The sequence below is a fragment of the Chiloscyllium plagiosum genome, unplaced genomic scaffold, assembly GCF_037043375.1.
Source record: "Chiloscyllium plagiosum isolate Xiang-an unplaced genomic scaffold, Cpla_swu_hap1 HiC_scaffold_13, whole genome shotgun sequence".
Taxonomy (NCBI): Eukaryota; Metazoa; Chordata; class Chondrichthyes; order Orectolobiformes; family Hemiscylliidae; genus Chiloscyllium; species Chiloscyllium plagiosum.
The window spans coordinates 32923590-32943854 of record NW_028270151.1 but is presented as its reverse complement, the minus strand read 5'-3'; the positions used below and the strand labels follow the sequence as shown (position 1 = coordinate 32943854).

The 20265-nt window shown below is 37.0% G+C and overlaps 1 protein-coding gene across 2 annotated transcripts in view; it reads right to left on the bottom strand.

Annotated features, from left to right (window-relative positions):
- Positions 1–2473: 2473 nt before the first annotated feature.
- Positions 2474–20265, bottom strand: part of alg3 (ALG3 alpha-1,3- mannosyltransferase) — a 39019-nt gene continuing 21227 nt past the window's right edge. For both annotated transcript variants that reach the window (XM_087993469.1, XM_087993468.1), the window contains exons 6-9: positions 16991–17196; positions 15313–15388; positions 14004–14149; positions 2474–9818 (exon numbers count right to left, since the gene is read on the bottom strand). In XM_087993469.1, coding sequence (XP_087849595.1) covers positions 9641–9818; positions 14004–14149; positions 15313–15388; positions 16991–17196 — 606 coding nt within the window. In that variant the 3' untranslated portion in view covers positions 2474–9640. The remainder of the gene's footprint in view (positions 9819–14003; positions 14150–15312; positions 15389–16990; positions 17197–20265) is intronic.

The following is a 20265-nucleotide window of genomic DNA, read 5'->3' as shown; positions in this document are numbered from 1 at the left end:
TGGATCGTTTGTCAAAATTTAAACCAGGGGTATCTTCAAACTGTCCCAAGTACAAGGTTAGTATGGGCACTCTCTGGTCCTGTGGTAGGCTTCAAACATACTGGAGCACTGCGGCGGGTGCAATAGAGGGGATTTTGGGTGTAAGAGTGCAGAAGGACCCAATCTCTCCTCTTCTTGGCCTACCCAGTGTGTTCCCTGTGGATGCGCATAAGAAAAAAAACTTGTCAACATCCTCACTTTCTGTGCAAGAATTTCTTGTTAGGTTGGGTATCCGAAAATTCCCTGGACCTGTCGGGTTGGCGGAAAATTGTTATGGAGCATATCCACTGGGATTTTCTCACAAGTATGGTACACCACAAAACTGAGAATTTCTATAAGACAGGGTGGCCCATTTTGGAATACTTTGACAGATTTGTCTGCCACACGAACAAGGGCTTTTATATAACTGTAATGATTGTGCTTTACGAGCCCAATATCCAAAGAGGGGGAAACTGCAAACGTATGAATATGTGAAAACTAATGCTCTCGATATTCGAGGGTGAGTGTTTGGTTTGGCTGAGTTATTATCTATTTAGTTAAGTAGTTAGTTGGATTTTGATATATATTTTTCTATACATATTTATACATTTGTACATTAGGGTGGTTTGGGTTTCTTACTTTTTTGGTGCTCTTTATATTATTTGAATTGTACCATTTTGTATTTGTTGTAATATTAAAAAAAATCTATTTTTCAACAAAAATACATTTTAAAATATAAGAGTTATAATGCTCAACAGATTTGACAGTTTTTTTTATTCTTCCATAGCATGAGGGCATTAGCAACAAGTCCATCCCATCTCAATGGTTTGACAGCCTGGCCAATCCAATGTATTTATGTATTTTCTCTGCACAAGCATGTCTATTTTTGCCAATCCAAAGAACCAGTTGTCTTCCAAAGTGTTACCTTACCTCCACAAAAGGGCAGTTTCTCTCTCCATAGGGGTCCTGGTACCAATCCAGATAAGTACCCAACTTTTCTAATGATATGCAAGAAAATTCACAAACAACACATCTTCACTGTTTTGTATGTGTCATATTACATACAACTAGGATGGCAAGATTCAATTTGATGGAGGCAGCTGATCACATTAATATCCAGCTGCCTATGGGAATCACAAACATGCATATTCTGGCTTGCATTGCAAAAGACATGCTATTTGGTGGGTAGGATTTTCAGGCTTGCCAGCATTTTTACCATGACAGAGAGGATGTCCATTATGGCAAATATTTAGGCCATTATAAACTTGCAAACCTTATTACCATAGAGCTTTCATTTTTATCTGCTATTGGCTGTTTCCTGAAGGTGTGGAAATTTCAATTTTTATCAAGGCGATGAGTTGGTAGAGGCAGGAAATAAAAATCCTCACATCAAGGGAGTCTCCATTATTGGAATTTGCCCATCAACTTTCCACCAGTTGAGGTCTTAACTGCCAAACTGGCTGATTCTGTGGGCACAGAACTGATCAATGGTATGCTGTAGTTCAATTAGCAGTGTGTACAGGAACATTAACTTGGGGGTTTACCAGTATTTCCTAACCAACCTGTTCCTTGCAGTGCAGTGTGTTAAGTTGAACTCCAATCTGCTTTGGAAAACACAAATAGTGTCTCCAGCAAACAATATTGTAAAGATGTCAGTATTAAATATAATTATTATTAAAATGTTTTCCCTGTATAGCTACAATTGTAGTTACATGTGTGTTCTTAAATGATCAGAAATTTAATAATTTTTTTGGGAAATACATATTCAATGTTTTAAAATAGAAAATTCTGCAATTTAAAGTTGTGCTAGTTCATTTCTTTTGCTCAGCAGTTCCTGCTCAAACTTATTTGTATATTCTTATAACTTTCTCAACAGCACTTATTTATTGAATATAAATTTAAAAAATCAAATGCTTTCATAAGTAATATTTTGATATACTTAAAGCTGGTAACCTGGTTAAGTTTTATTGGTATAGCTGAAAATATATTTAAGCATTATTTAGTTGTGTTACATCACCTAAAATTGTAAATAACTAAAAAATGTCTTAGAATCATTTATTAACTACATGGGTGACATCAATTTCTTACCTAATTAAAAGAACCTGAAAGGTTTTAATATATATATTCTTGCTTCTTATGCTACAATAAGAGTGCAATTCATAAAAGATATCTTACAGGTAATTAAGATGATTTGCTGAATAATACAATTTGGGACCAGTTTCCCAAGATGTTTTTGAAGTCAGCAAGAATGATTCTGGAAAGTCAAGTTGAGATGGACATTATTTGCTTTTGAAAGTCTTTCACCTTCTGTGTGGAATAATTGGTTTTGGTTCACACTGTGCATCATAACTTTTGAAAATGAATTTCTACTATCTACAATGAACAAATTCTAATAGGAATTAATTTGCTAATTCCAGTAAAACCTTGAATTACGAAATATTACTTCCATACTGTACCTTGTGACAAATGTGATTTATTCTTGCTTTCAAAACATTGTTTCAACAATCTATGAAATATACTGCAATAAACGCTGAAATACTCAACAAATCACAGCATTTGTGGAATGACAGAGTTAAGCTTTTAGGTCAGAGATCCTTCATTAGAATGAATGCACTTAAACATATATCAGTCTTTAAGTCACAGAACGTGTCTCCCATCCATGTTGCTGTTGATAAAGAACCAGCCAGCACTGGCACTGAAACTAAAACAAATATAATTAAGATTAAGGCATTGATTTGAAAATCTCAGCATTGGCGCTTTTGAGACATTCTGCATTAACACTTGACAAATTTTTTTTTAAAAAATAAACAGCTTTAAATTTATTCCAAGTATAGTGCATATGAATAAATATTCTTCAGTTCTGTTCATTTCGAATAATCTATTCAGAAAAACCAAAATAACTTCTGCATATCTTTTTTATTTCACCTGCAGGTTCAATAGGGTTTGACACCACGTACTGAGAACAATGCAAGGTGCGCTTTTCTGCAATGTTACAAACTACAGCAGCTCACATTTGACAGTTTAAGTGTTCACATCTTCTGACTCACAGAGGACTAGAAGCTTTATTTTATCTCAAAGAGCTGACTTTAGGCTGAATTTCATTCTGGGATTACAATCCCGCCATGAATTGCTCATCAGGAACCTACACTTGTCGGTAGCCGGACATGATGTGCACAATTTAGAGTGTAACCAATTAAGTAGCTGCCACAGGCCTTTTGAGTCTGAAGTACCTCCAAGAGACCTTCCAGCAAAGATTCACTGCCACACTGTTAGAGACAGATGCCATCATTCTATGGTGTTGATGACTGCAAGTAGGAGTGCCAGATGGGTTAGGTTCTTCAGGGTTCAGAAAAAAGCCTCTCACAGGCACACTGTCAGTGTGATTTTCACTTGAAGCTTCTAAATAGATTAGCACTGTTGTCTGCTCTCCTGCCAGATTGAAAAATCAGGTCAGCTAAATGCCTCTAAAACATTTAATTTCATGGAGGCAGGAGGACAGCATTGGTTTCAGTCTGACAGATTTTTCCTCACTGCTCCCTTTGCTGCCCCTCACCAGTCTTGCCACCACAGAAAATTCAGCCTTTTGTCTCGTACCTTCACTTATGTTAACTATTGTTTTCTGTTGGATATTACTATAGCATTAGATTTTGACTTTTGTTCATATACATTTGATGCAAAATAATGGACAGTTTGGGATTGGTCTTGTGTTTCAGTATTTATTTATGAACATGGTAGGAATGTACAAACAAATCCAAGACCAGTGAGAGATAGCTTGCACACCTGTACACCTAGAGTCATGGGCATACATCATAGAAACAGACCCTTCGGTCCACCAGTCCATGTTAAACATAAACTAGTCCCACCTGCCTTCTCTTGGCCTATATCCCTCCAAACCTTTCCTATTCATGTACTTATCCAAATGTCTTTCAAACAAACATTGTAACCGTACCCACATCCACCACTTCCCCCGGAAATTCATTCCACATGTGAATCACTCTATGTAAAATATTTGCCCATGTCTTTTTTAAATCTCTCTTGTCTTACCTTAAAAATATGTCCTTGGTCTTGAAATCGCCCATCCAAGGGAAAAGACAACTACCACTAACTCTATCAATACCTCTCTTTTTTTATAAACTTCTATCAGGTCACCTCTCAAACTCCCACGCTCCAGTGGAAAAAGTCCCAGTCTATTCAGCCTCTCCTTATAACTCAAATCTTCCATACTTGGCAACATCCTGGTAAATCTCTTCTGAACCCATTCCAGTCTAATAATACCTTTCCTATAACTGGGCAATCAGAATTGGCCATAATGTTCCAGAAGAGACCTCACAAATGTCCTGTATAACCTCAACATAACACCCCAACTCCTATACTCAAAGGACTGATCAATGAAGGCAAGCGTGGCAAACCCCTTTTTAACCACCCCATCTATACGTGATGCAAACTTCAAACAATTATGTACTATCACTCCTAGGTCCCTCTGTTCTACAATACTAACCAAGTCCTTACCAGTAATTGTACAAGCCCTACCCTTGTTTGTTGTACCAAAATGCAGTACCTCACATTTATGCAGACTGAATACCATCAGGCATTTTTTCAGCCCACTGACCCATTTCATCAAGATCCCTTCATAATCTTAGAAGACATTCTTTACAGTCCACAATGCCACCAATTTCGGTGTCATTTGTATATTAATGTTTAGACTTGGGGACACAATACATAATTTTAAACATTACATTACAGAGGAATATAGTCATATATGAAGAGCAGAGCAGCAAACTACAAAAAGACCTATGCACATTGTGAAATGGGTAGATGCATTGCAAATGAAATGAATTGTATGGAGTGTGGGGTGATATATTTTGGATGAGAAATTTGATAGCACATAATAAATAAAATGGAACCACTTTAAAAGGGGCACAGGATCAAAGAGACCTGGAGGCAAACGCATATAAATCTTTGAAAATTTCATTTTTAAAAAGTGGATAGGTTTTGAGCTTATTAGTTAGAAGTACAGAATAAAGAAAGATGCACTAAATGTTGAAAAAAAATTGATTAGCTCGTACCTAGAGTATTGTGACCAACTTTGGGTATCACACTTTAGAAAGGCCAGGTTATTGATACAGAGAAAATTTACCAGAATAACATCAAGTGTGATGGATGTCATTTACATGAAAAGACTGCAGAAGCTGGGATTATTTTCCATAAAGTAGGAAAGGATAATGAGATATTTAATAGTTGTGCTTAAAATTATGAAGGGTTTTGATAATGTTAGATGGAGAGAAATTGTTTCTACTGGCACAGGATTGGATAATATATTTAAAATAATTAGCAAAAATCTCAGTATGGAGATAAGAAGACCCAGTGAATTATGATAATCTGGGATGCACGGCCTGATAGGGTGAATGCAGCAGAATCATTCAGAATTAAAACAAAAGGCATGGATTGCTGTTTAAAAACGCATCACACTACGGAAACAAGCTTGCTGTGCTACTAATTGTAGCTTCTCCAAAAAGCTCATAAACACATGAGGGCCAAATGGCTTCCTTCTGTGCTGAATGGTCCCACACTTGACATGACATTAATCAAATACTGTCCTTCATTGAATTTTTATTTTTGATATTGATCTAGGTTTCTAAATTCTTTTAACATGGTCACATTAAGTTCCCAGTGTGTCTCACTTTGAAACCGTTCCTTATACATCAGAGGATCCTACATCAAATGTCGCCCAAAAAAAGAGATTTCCTACATAAACCTTGTAACATGTTATTGCTCAAGTTTTGACAATTTCATGGCACACTATCATTTAATTACTTTTAATTCAAAATAAAAACGTCTTGTGTGTCGAGGTTAATGGGCTGTATGAAATGCTGTTGGAAAGTATTGATACAAGTCCTTGGGATAAATCTTTCCAGCATTAAATTTGAAAATAAAAATATTGCATTTACATTGTGCTTTTCTTATTTCAGGACAACCTAAAAGTGCTTTACATCCACTTTTGAAGGAGTCACTGTGAAAATGTGGGAAACACAACAGTTAACTTTCATATGGCAAACAAGGTGATCATGGCCAAATAATATGTTTTTAGTAATGATAGCTACAGATAAATGTTGACCTGAGCATCAGGAAGAACTTCACTTCTCCCCAAATAATGCCATGGAATATTTTATACACACCTGATGGATTGGATAGGGTCTCAAGCTTAAAGTTTCATTTGAAAGCCAATGCATCTAACAGCACAGTTCACATTTCAAATTAAATCAGAAGTGTCACCAAGAATCAGTTAAGCAGCTATTTCCTAAAAGTTTATTTTCTTGCTTTCAGCTTTGGTGCAGTAAAGAGACAAGCAACAGAAAACAAATTCTTTTGAAAAGTTAAGATCCTAATTTTTGCCGACGTAGAATATGAATAAATTAGACATTCTTTTCAGATAATAAGAAATAAAAATCCCTGCTTGCATGATCATATTTTGACAAACACTACATCGACTGAATAATTAAGACTCAAATGGAGATGTTTCAAAGCTCAAGAAGAAAGTAAATGAAAATGATAGATCAATGATACCATTGATTTGTACAGTGATGCTTACAAAACACAATACACTTGTCCAAAGATAATTACATTTCATTTGGTGGTTTTGTGCACTGTCAGAAATGTACTGAAATTTATAAGGAAATGAAGACATTTGTTTTTCTCTTTAAAATTGGTATCAATTTTAGGAAAAGGTTTATTAAGAGTGCATTGAAAGTTCTGTCCACTCCAGAAAACAGGTGAATTTAAGTAACGTAAATGAAGACATTTCATCTTATGAGAGTTGCTCTAAATGATTAACATCTTTTACAGTTATGGAAGATGTTGAATATTTCTTTTTGACACTAAATTATTGACTGAGCACAGTATTAATGCTAAACTGTCAGCTTTTTATGGGATGTGGGTATTGCTAATTTTCTGCCTGTCACTAACTATCTTTATGAAGGTGGTGCTGAGCTGACTTCTTGAACTGATGCAGTCTTGGGGACAGAGGGACACCCTCAATAGCGTTAGGAAAGGAGTTACAGTCGTAGAGTCAAAGAGATGTACAGCATGGAAATAGACCCAGAGTTCCAGGAATTGGGTCGAGCGACAGAGGAAGAATGTTTGCTGCATTACATTGCTCAATTGAGACATTCAAAAAGGCATTGGATGATGAGGATAAAAATAAACATACAAGGATATGGGGGAAAAAAAAAGGTTAGCACAAAGTAACAGTGCTCATTTAACAAGCCGAAGCTGAATTCCCTCCTTCTGCATTGATTACCCCTTTAAAACTATGACATGCACAGAAATGCTGAAGTTGCTGTGGCCACATCCCTAGAACCAGCAATCATTGACTTTCTGCATCCATAATACAGTCTGTAACATCTTAAAAAAAGGTTCTTTGTTCAATTAGGTATTCTTGGGTGAATAATAACATTTGGTGAACAAAGAATTAGCTCTAAAATATTACATGGTGTTGTTAAATGATTAATTAGCAGATGTTTAAACTAAATATTTTAAATATCTTAGAATTTTCTCAAAATATTTGTATGTTTTATCTTAAATCTGCTCTGTGCAAAATTATTTACAGGTTATTTTATTTTAATGCTTTTTATTTCCTGTTTATGTCTACTAATATCCTTCGATATGATTGGTGGTTGAAAAGTTTGATGACATAATTCCAGCTTTACACAGGGAATTTCTGGAAGAAGTTTCAGTAACACTGCAGAGAGATGGGAGATGAAATCCTCACAAGAGAGACTGCTAGATTCCAGTAAGCCTCACTTCACAGTCAACAACAATAAGCTTTGCTTTGTCACAAAAGATAAAATCCTACCCAAGTTTAAGAACAAGAGATCTTCCTTGTGAGATGGCGATGAGGATAATCTTTTTCTCCCACCACATTGTTAATGTGTGGAATTATCTTCCCCAGAAAGCACTGGAGGCTTGTTCATACAAAAATATATACAAGTAGGTCATACATCCCTTCAAGTCTGCTACACCATTCAAAATGATCATGGCTGATCCATTTGTTTACGAATTCCACATTCCTATCTACTCACAATAAGCTTCGATTCCAATATCTAACATGAATCTATTTGCCTCCACAGTAAAAATACTTCATAACTCTGCCTTCAGAGTTCCAAAATCAAGTAATCATCTGTAAAAGGATCCAGTCATATCTGTCCTAAACGGATGATTTCTATTTTTAAAACAATGTCCTCTCATTAACTCATCCACAAGATGAAACATTATTTCCAGATTCACAAAAACAGAAATTCATCAGATTTTCTGATGAAGAGTTACTGTACTCGAAACATTAACTCTGCTTTCTTCTTGTTAGCCTTGCTGTGTTCCTCCAGCAATTTCTTTTTTTGCTTCAGATCGACAGCATCTACAGTTCTTTGTTTTAATTTCCAGGTTCGCTTTATCAAGATTCAGAATTTTATAAACTTCAATCGAGTCATTCTTCACTTTGAGACTCCAGTTATTATAAGCCAGCCTGTCCAATCTTTCCTCATGAGACAAACCAGTAAGTCTCCTCTGAAATTATTATTGAAGGTTTCTTCATAAAATTATTTCCCCTAACTTATAAACGTAATGACTATTCAGCAAAATTTGAGCACCCACTATGTAAAGACAAGCCTCATCATATGGAAGCCATACGTTATTTCTGAAAGAAATGTTTGCCAGTTATACAGTGCTATTCTCATAATGTATGCTTGAAAAAATGAACACTAACACACTTGACCTACTCTCAATATCTTGAAAAAATTATGGAATTTGCCCAGGTTGTAGCTCACTTTAGGACTCCTAAATCATATAGCAAAAACATAGGAACAACACTTGCCCTTTAACTCAAGAGGCAGCATATGGAAATCTAATGCAGATAACAAAGCATTTACAAACTCAGCTTGTGGCTCTCTTTATGCTGCTACAATCCCCATACTGATGTAATTGGATGTTTGATACTTTCCCATTTATGCCCACAATTTAATTAAAGACTGATTCTAAAGCATTCTATAAACACATATAAAAATGTTTTTAAAAATTACACATCAAGAATTAAGCTGCTATATAATTAAAGACTTTGATCTTTAAAAGCTAAAAACTCTTAAAATTAAAGATACTTATTTTATAAGTGAAATCGTGTAAGAACTTCCTGTTTAGCCTAGAAAGATGTTTGCTGAGGAAGTAAAAGTTAAAGACAAATAATATGAGGAAGTTACATGGCGTTGACTAGTCAAAAGCTACTACTATTGACTAGCATTGATAGATTCCATACAGTATCAGTGTTTTATTCCATGTTCGTTCTCAAAGGACAATAAGTTGGCCTACTTCTCAGCAAAAATGGTAAACCAAAACCTGATGGATGGTGAGGAAAGAGAAAGGATGCAGCTCGCCAGTGCAAAGTGACATCCAAAGAAAACCAAAGCTGCAAGTTTCCAACTCTCACAAATTATTTTGGCATCAATAACGAACTTAAGATCTTAAATTTGTAACATACCATCTGGTCATATGAGAGTTTCATTTCCTTAATTTTTCCCCTAGCTATATTAAATTCTGAAATCACTGTTGCCTTTAGTAATTTTCAAGTCCAAAAGAATCAGTTTTTCTTTTTTGCCACATCGGAGTCATCAGTTGGTGCACTCTTCTCAAGGTCAGCATGACCAAACCAAAGTGATAGCAAAATAATCAGGTGGCAGACATGGAGTGAAATTGAGCTGTACACAGTTGATGGATAGGTGTTCCAGGAAAGCTCAATTAATCCCAGAATAAGTACTCTGAAAGAATAATAAAAGATGACATCAATACAATTCTGAAATGACCTATCTCTAACACCTTTTAAATCTATATAAACTTGCCTTTAGTAATTGCTGTAATCTGTCTGTCACTATCAGATATTAAGGACACCCACATATATGGAGTGATAAGTGAGTAGCAAGTTCTAATGCAATGCATAAAGATATAACCATTTCTGCTAATGCAATTCATTGAATCTGTTTCAGCAGCATGAAAATACTTTGAGCTTTGCCATGTTTACTATGTAACAGGAACATAATTACCTTGTATACACATAGCCATTTGGGGGAGTGGTGTTTGGGAAGGGCATGAGAAGAAACAGAAAATTTGATAAATATTTTTCTCTAATCTGCACCTGACCAGCTGCTTTAATTCAAAAGATATAGGGACGTAGTACAACAAATACAACAAAACACATTAATACAGCATCTCTTTCAGTATTATGGCAAACAAACCCTTTACTATTCTCCGAAAAAGCACTTACTTGAAACTAGTTATTCAATAATTAAAAATCTGCAACCTAGAAAATTACTATAGCTTCTGAACTTTCTGATTCAAGTACCCTTGAGAAACCATGATGGATATAGAAAATAATTAACATTCTAGATTTTGAACTCAGAATTTGACTTTGGCACCGTTCCATCTCGTGAGATAGCCAAATACTGGCATGGATAGAGCTCTGGCTGACTGGTCAAAGCTACTGTGGATATAAAGGGTTTTTATTCAGCATGGCAGCCGGTGACTAGCGGAGTTCTGCAGCAATCTGATTTATTCATTGTCACCCAAGCACAGTGAAAAACTTTGTTTCTAAGCAGTACGGGCAGAACATTGTAAGCAAGGACATATACATCATAAAGTGAAAACAAAACTTAGAGGCATACAGGTTATGTTGCATAGGCATATAAGAGACAAGATCATCATTAGCAAGATCAGCATTATTTGTGTTCTGTGTTGGATTTACAATTATTCAATTATATGTTATCAACATGTACAAAGAAACTGAGGGCACTGTTGCTAGGTTTTCACATGACACGAAAATAAATGGAGGGGTAGGTAATATTGAGGAAGCATCGAGGCTGCAGAAAGACTTGGACCAGACCAGGAGAGTAGGCAAAGAAGTGGTTGATGGATTACAATGTTGAGAAGGTGTTAGGTTGTGCACTGTGGGAGGAAGGATAGAGGCATAGACTGTTTTCTAAATGGGGAAAAGCTTTGGAAATCAAGGGACTTAAGAGAATCCTGAACTTGGTTAACATTCAGGTTCAGTTTGCTGTTAGAAAAGCAAATACAAATATTGGCACTCATTGTGAGAGGGCTATAAGGCAAGAGCAAGGATGTACAAGGGTCAAGATCAAAGAACAATATAGCATAGGAATAGGCCGTTTGGCCCTCCAAGCCTGCGCCGCCACATTTTGCCCTTCCATACTAAAACGGTCTTTACTTACAGGATCTGTATCCCTCTATTGCCTTCCGATTCATGTATTCGTCCAGGTGCTTCTTGAATGCTACTACTATATCTTTTTCGACCAACTCCTCTAGCAAGGTGTTCCAGGCACTCACCACTCTGTGAAAAACTTGCCTTCCACATTTCTTTTATCCTTCCTCACACCTGGAAACCTGCATCCGCTAGTAATTGACCCCTCCACCCTGAGAAAAAAGATCATACTTCCCACTCTATCCATGCTGTTCATAATCTTATAAACTTCTATTAGGTCACCCCTCAACCTTCTGCATTCCAACAAAAACAAACTCAGTCTATCCAACCTTTTTTCATACCTAAATTCTCTTATACCAGGTAATATCCTTTTCTATACTCTCTCTGGTAGTGTAGTGACCAGAACTGTACACAATATTCTAAGCGTGGCCTAACTAAAGTTCTATAAAGCTGCAGCATAACATCTCTATCTTTATATTCAATTCTCCTTCCAATGAAGGCAAGAATTCCGTAAGCTTTTTTAAAACTACCTTATCTACCAGGGCTACACCTTCACTAATCAGTGCACCTGCACCCACACCCAGATTCCTCTGCACATCAATAATCTTAAGGATGCTGCCACTCACTGTATGATTTCCACCTCTACTTGACCTTACAAAATGCATCAGCTCACACTTGTCAGATTTAAACTCCATCTGTTATTTTTCTGTCCATGCCTCCAACTGATCTACATCCTGCTGTATCCTCTGACAATCCACCTCACCATCCACAACTCTGCCAATCTTTGTAACGTTTGCAAACTTATTAATTAGATCTGCTACATTTCCTTTAAATGATTTATGTAGACAATAAACAGCAGAGGTCCCAGCACTGATCCTTGTGGAATGTCACTAGTCACAGCCCTATATTCTGAAAAGCATCCTTCCACTGCTACCCTCTGTCTCCTATGACTAAGCCAGACTACATTTGGAATATAGTGTGTAGTTTTGGGCACTTGACATATGAGGAGCAGTTGAGGACTCTGCACTTAGAGTTTAGAAGAATGAGAGGGGATCTCACTGAAATTTACATAACATTAAAAGGTCTAAACGAATGGACATGGAGAAACTAGGACTCAGGGCACAGCCTCAGAGTGAAGGGACAACCTTTTAGAACTGAGGCAAGGAGGAATTTCTTCAGCCAGATCATGATGAATCTGTGTCACGCATTGCAACTCATTGGTGTGGAAGCCAAGTCATTGAGTATATCTAAGACAGAGACAGACAGTTCTTAATTAGTAAGCAGATCAAAGGTTCCAGGGAGAAGGCAGGAGAATGGGGTTGGGAAACATTTGCCATGACTGAATGCCAGTGCTGACTCGATGGGCTGAATGGTCTAATTCTGCTCCTATAATTTATGATTCTTATGATTCAGATGATGATTAGTCCTTGTGGTCACCTCTGTGTTATATATTCTCTGGCATGACTCAGTAGAACACGGAGAATACTAATCAAGCAATGCAGTAAAATCTAATTGGGGCAGTATGGTGGCTGAGTGGTTAGCACTGCTGCCTCACAGTGCCAGGGACCTGGGTTCGATTCCCGCCTTGGGCGAGTGTCTGTGTGGAGTTTGCACATTCTCCCAGTGTCTGCGTGGGTTTCCTCTGGGTGCTCTGGTTTTCTCCCACAATCCAAAAGATGTGCAGGCCAGGTGAATTGGCCATGCTAAACTGACCACAGTGTTAGGTGAATTAGTCAGGGGTAAATATATGGTAGGGGAATAGGTCTGGGTGGGTTACTCTTCAGAGGGTCAGTGTGGACTTGTTGGGCTGAAGGGCCTGTTTCCATACTGTATGGAATCTAGTCTAAAAAACAGAATCCATTTTATGTAATTTAGTCTTAATGTTGAAAGGAGCAATGTAAGGCTATGAGCCAAGTGCTGGAAAATGGCATTAGAATAGTTAGGTGGTTGTTTTCAACCAGTGCAGACTGGATGGGTCAAAGCTCTTATTCAGTGTTGTAGATCGTTATAAATCTCTGTTGGCGCCCACATGCCAGCTGAAAGGGTTACATTTAAAAGAAATTTACAACTGGATACTAATGCAAAATAATAGATACTGGGAGTGAAAGCAGCTCAGAAAATGCTGGAAATATTGAGTGGGTCTGGCAGCACCTATGGAGATCAAAAAAAAATGTTAAGCCTCAGGTCTGTGACCGTTTGCAGACCTGAAACATTTTTTTTTCTCCACATGGACACAGTTAAACATGCTATTTTCAGCTTTTTAAAGCTTTCATAACGATATTGCTCTAACAGTTTTCTCGTTACATTGAGTTAAGCTACTCTGTTAGCCATGTAAAGCTATTTTTTACTCTTCATCCAAACTTCTAAACATACATGCAGCTTGTTATTTTGATTCACAAGACTTGCCTGTTTTTTAAATGCAATAAAATTAGGGATAAAAATTGGTCTTAAAATCATAGAGAAATAAAGATGGTCTCATTCTGTACCATAACAATTTTGTGATTTCATAAATCTTCCTGAATGCTTCACTTTGTAAACTCAGAGTATGCGGGCATACAGAAATTGCTCTCCTTAATTTAGATTTGTAATTTTCACTGATTAAAACCTATCATAATAAAGTAGAAGTTAAAAGAAAAATGCAAGTGCAAACACATTTAAAAAGTGCACCATCACAAATAATACAATTACCTGTGACTTAGATGTTGTTATACAGGAGAATGATAAGACTTACTTGAGAAGATGAGCAAGTTTTTTCACATGTGTGCTCCATAAGAGGTATGGCAGAGTATGGAAGTACCAGACATAGAACTGATAGTGTAGTGATCGACTGAAACATATTCCAATGAAATTTGAGGTAAAGAGAACAAATATAATTTGTGTTTATTAGTAAAGGAAAAAACTAGGCATTGAGTCACTAATCAGTAAAACTGATTTAAGTTGCAGAATTAATTCAAGGAGCACTGTATGTTGAAGAAACAAATCATTTTAACTCATTTTAATATTTTGGAGTAGCTTACACCATTTTACAGTACGTCTGCAACTAATGAACCAGCAAAACCTAAGTTCATTTTGATTAGTAGTACAAGAGTTCAAGAAATATAGCACATTTTCAAATATCTTGATTTAGGAATTAAAAGTTAGTTGGTAACTAACATGTCCATACTCCACCCATCTTTCCTGTGCCTAGCATTTTTATTTCTTGTGCTAATTAGACAAAACACACAAAGAATTTGCAACTTCTACCATTTATTTGGCATAGTTATGTTCTTTGCACCCTGCTCAAACTGACTAGAATTTAATTAAAATATCAAAATAACTGATTAATGTGATTTCCAACAAAGGTTAACATGATTTCCAACCGTGGGGCAGCACAGTGGCTTAGTGGTTGGCACTACTGCCTTACAGCGCCAGAGACCTGGGTTCAATTCCACCCTTGGATGACTGTCTATGTGGAATTTGCACATTCTCCCCATGTCTGCTTGGGTTTCCTCTGGGTGCTCCAGTTTCCTCCCAAAGTCCAATGATGTGCAGATCAAGTGGATTGGCCATGTTAAATTGTCTGTAATGTGCAGGGATATGTAGGTTAAGTGGGGTGGGGTGGGGGCTGCCTTTGGAGGGTCAGTGTGACTTGAATGGCTGAATGGCCTGCTTCCACACTAAGTTTCTATGATTCTATTAGAACATCCTAGAAATAATAATGTATTCCTGGGGACAATAAAAGTATGCGTTCATTATCAGAAAGGCCCATGCACGGAATGTCAGTTTTAGGAATGCAAAAGAAAACAATGTAGTTGCTGAAGCCATTTGTACATATACAGTAATAAATTGACTTGACAGGGAGATGACGATCTTATACATTACGTAGCATTCACGGAATAATTTGAAAACCATTCATTTGGAGCTTTGGTATGAGAACTTACAATATTCCTGTCCATGAGAGTGTCTTACTACCTCAGCTCTGCTGCACCTGAGTTTTTGATTTGGCCTACCATTTACTCTCACAAATATACAAATGATGCAATGAATTTTGGAAGGATATGATCTGCTGTCACAGTTTGGTGCTGGGTTTTTCTCGCTTCTGGGGACTTCAGAAGTGAAAATATTTGTTCTTCAGACCTGGGGCACATAAACCAAGAACAGAAATTAGTGTAACTGCAAGCAGTTCAGTAGCAATAAAATAAGGATTGTGGTAAACAGAAATGAATAATGTTTTCTGTGGGCTATTGGAAGTTTCTCACTGCTGTTCTAAACTATAGAACATGCTCAATGTGGACAGAATAGCAATATCCAACCTTTCCAGACTGTTTCATAATCAAGTGGTGCTCCACATTTGAATTCTTGCCACTGGTGGAAAATAAACTATTACTGGGTTGAGGGAATTTTAAAAGATATCAAAGTTATAGGCTCTACTAACAGTGTAACTTAATCACACAGCACCTAATCCCAATAACACTGCTCTTCTTCAGTTATTTCTTCCTATAATGTGCAATCCTTAGATATGATTTCATATCCCAGTCCAGAATACACCTGCTCACACAACCTATTTCTACCAGAGCATTTTTCCAGAGGTGAAAATGTTTCATAACATATCAACTCATCTATGGTGTGACTATAGAAAGAGACCAATTTTGGAGCAAAGACCAAGTCTCAAAGTCTAAGTTGTAAGTTCTCAAAATGTGTATCTCTCACACTGTTACAGCGAGAGAAAGGAAACGGAAAAACAGGAAAAGTAATAGAATAAATAGAAAATAAATAGAATATAAATAGAAAATAGGAACATTAACATAGAAAAATAAGAAATAATGTTATTAAAGTGCAGGTAGAAAGACACAAAAGAGATGCCAGTGACAAAGTGAGAGAATGAAATTGAAGACACTGACTTCTAAAGACAGACAAGATAAAAATGAAGAGGGAACAAGTTAGGGTGCATTTACGATACAGCTGTAGTATCAGAGCAAAATGTTTGTTTTGTGCTCGCATTAAAGTTCACAACACCAGTGCACCTTTAAACACTCATTGGTTAAATCAAAGGAGACTGACTAGGCAAGGTTTCTCCATCTGCCAGAAAGGGCATCACATGCTCATAAGCACATAAACACTGAAATCTTACAAAAGGCATTTTCCACAAATGACACTGACAGCTCCCATTAAAATTAAAAATTAATTTCTAAAAAAGGAGGTTAAAACAATTTGGAAATGATTTAGATTTAGTAATGTAGCTTACTGATAGATATTCAACATAGTTCAATAGTTTGTGGATTAACAACATGACAAATCTGATTCTATACCCACAAAAGTGGTAGAATTGCCACAATTGCTATCACTCGCAATGTAACAATTTCAGCGACTAGCTGTGGTTTTGTAAGTGTGAGAAAAGCAAACAATTAAAAACATGGACAAGGGGGAGAAACTTTCTTCAATGGTTGCATTCAGATGCTTAGCTAAATAAAAATAAAGGGCACACAATCATTTGGACAGAAAAGAGGAGTTTTATGTTGTTTCTGGTTGTGCTATCTCTATTATTTGGAAGTCTGGTGATAATGCATATTATCAACTAGAAACTTTTCTCAATTTGACAAACACATGGATGGCACACAAACAAGTTACCATTAAACAACCATGTCTAATCATTTCCATTCTGTGACATACACACTACATCTGAACTGCAAGCAGAGACTGAAGGCATTTCCAGCAACACACAGATCTAGGTAAACCTACTTGTTCCACCTGTAAATAGCAAAGAGAATCAAGATGCTCAAGTGTGCCACCAACAGTGTAAGGTGGAAATAACGATTCAGGAAGATCTCTTCGGGCAGGAATCGCCAATTCACTGTCCACTTAAATAGAAACTGGCGGCCAAGGTCAAACGCTCTTGCCACATACCCAACTGGATTCTTCATCAGGAAAGGCAAACCCAAAATTACCTAAATAATACATGAAGGAGAAAAATTATATTTTAGTCTAATATCCACTAAAGCATTACAACGAATTAAACAGCACAGGAGGCCGCCATCTGACATATTATGTCCGTATTGGCTTTTTCAATTAGTCCAACTCCTGTTTTTTTTTCTTACAAACCTGCAGTACTTCAGTTACTTGCATATTCCTTTCTGTGTTTTCACCAGAGTTGATCACGTTTTGCCTGATCAAGAAATACTGTGAACTTTTGAGCATACCCAATTTGTGTAATTGCTTGGTTTCTTTTATACAACCACAGAGTGGTGTTAACATAAATAAAGACAAAGATCCATTAGCAGTCTGCATGGAAACATATGAATTACTATGTGCTTGAAGGAATATTGCTGAGTGTATAAAAATATTCCTTAAGTGCACAATTTTAAGCTGAATACAAACTGAATATTAAATGGAAGAGATACTGAATGTGTATGATAGGGTTGCATAAGCTGAAACTAACATCTGGCATATGAACCTAAAATCAACTAGAAACTTTTCTCAACTTGACAAACACATGGATGGCACACAAAACAAGTTCCATTAAACAAACATGACTAATCATTTCCATTCTGTTTAGGAACAGAAAACATTAACATAAAACAAATGCAAGTTTCAAGCCCCACTTGCAACAGAGATGGTCCATAACATATCTGAACAGGATGATTAAAATTGTATCATGGAATTTCTGTAGTTTATTGAGAGCAGGGAGCAGGGGTATATAAGCCATTGGCATCTTGAATCTGCTGTCATTCTACAAGATTATGGCTTATCGGATTGTGACCGCAGCTCTATTTTGTAACAGTAGTTTGCTAACACTGAAATCGCATGATAACTTGGTAACACGCATGCTCACAGTTTGCAACACTCTACATCAATGTGGCATGCACAAAGTGTGCACTGCGCAGATGCACAGAAAAGGCACAATGCTGAAATGAAGTTTGGCAGCAGAAAATATCTCAGGGAAGAGGAGACTGAACAGGGAAAATTAGAATAGTGATCGGGAATGGTGCGTCAAAAGGCTTCTACAGTTTTCTCGGATTGTTTCTGACTAGTGCAGACTCAATGGGACAAAAGGCCTTTTTCTGTGCTGTAGGCCTTTATGACACAAATAGGATCACCCACATCAATACAGGGCAATAGAACATCAACATAACCACTTCCCTAACCTGGGGAGCAACATCTCCAAGGAGTGCAACATAGAGATCTTAAACCTCTGTCTCAGAATTGGCAAAACTGAGTTTTCTAGTAGCTCCACCCAGTGTGAGGATCCAGCATCACCAACATAAATACAGAGCTGCAAATCTACATATTTATTGTAGAATCATATGCAATGTACACCAGTGAAACATGGATTAGAACAGCCAAAGTTGTCACACAGGTCAGATACATTCACTAGCATTGCCAGTGTAAATTCCTGGTTATAATACTGTCCATGTCCAAATGAAATATCATCTGCTAAACTGAGCAAACTGCCTTTGGCATAGAACTATATAGATGTAATGGTTGGTATGGAATGAAGGAGGTAAGAAGTCATAAAATACTTGAAGACAAACTGACTGTGATCCTGTTAACCATTAATGGGAAGAAGCAGTTGCACATGAAAATTATACGGTAGCTTATGTGGTCATATGGGCCTTCAGGATCAATGTACAGTTTAATAGTTTCCATCAAAAAAGAAAGTCAATGAGAATGACTAATCCAACTGGATTAGTTCACTGATATAGGTAAAAAAAATTAAATACTCAAAACCCAGTGCCTAAGAAATTTCCTGTTGGCACCATGGTTTTGTTGGTCTGCATTGTACAATGGACATGACTAACTCTTTATTTAATAGTAAGCTACTTTATGTTATTGTACTGATGGCTGCACCCATCTGTTTTTGCACGGAAGTGTCTCACGTGCCACATTGTTTACATTCTCGGTCTCTAATATTCTGCAGAAACCTGGCAATGTAGAAATGCAATCAATTAGTCATTCACTGCAGATAAAACAGCAAGCTTCATCTCCATTTGGTATTTACAAATACACCCAAATATTAAAGTAGCTTTGCAGCAGTCAGGAAGTAGTGCAAAAGTAGATTTCTACAAACTTGAGACACAATGAAATAGCTCAAATGAAAAGTGCTAATCCCCAGTGGAAGAAATAACTTCATAATCAAGCAGTTTCAGTATCCCCATAAAAACTAAACCACACTAACATCTGTCCATCTTTTTTTCTCTAGATAAAAGGATTTACGTAACAATGAATTGTTTGCTCTCAAAGATCAGCTAGGCATAAAGTCATTGCTCAACAGTGATCGAAAAGTTTATTTAGCAGCTTATAAATATTGAGATAGAGAATTGTCCATAGTTGGTGCAGATTATTTCTTGGTCAAGGATTCCTCTCCACGATATTTTAAAAGGGTCCTTAACTATGATCTATTTCTTGCACTTCTGCCCTCATCCCTTCCCCTACCTCCCATAAACATGATGAAGCTGCTCGTTTCTGTGCTTTCCATCCCACTAGCCTCCACATTCAAAAGATCATCCTCAGCCATTCCTGCCACCTCAAATGTGATTCCACCATAAATATACTATTCCTTTCCCTTTCCTGTCAGCATTTTGAAGGGACTGCTCTCTCCATGGCACTCTGGCCCACTGCTCTACCACCAGCAACATGTCATGACACCTTCCCAAGCAATTGCAGCTAAAACACTTGTACTTAAAGTGGCTTGCTCCTCACTGTTCAAGACCAATACTCCTGCCGAGTGAAAGAGAAATTTACTTCTACTTCTTTCAATCTAGTCCTCGCTTTCATTGCTCACATTATGGTAGCCTCTAAAACAGGGAGACCAAACTTCTGATAGCTTGTCATTTCAACAGACCGTTTTGCTCATATATATTTTTCTGTCCTTGACCTGCTACAATGGTCCAGTAAAGCCCATATCATCTTGAAGAAATGCACTTCATTTTCTGCTTAGGCACTTTACAGCCTTCTGGGCTCAACACAGACTTCAACAGCTTCATGCCAAGAACTGCAGTCAATTTTGATATTCACCA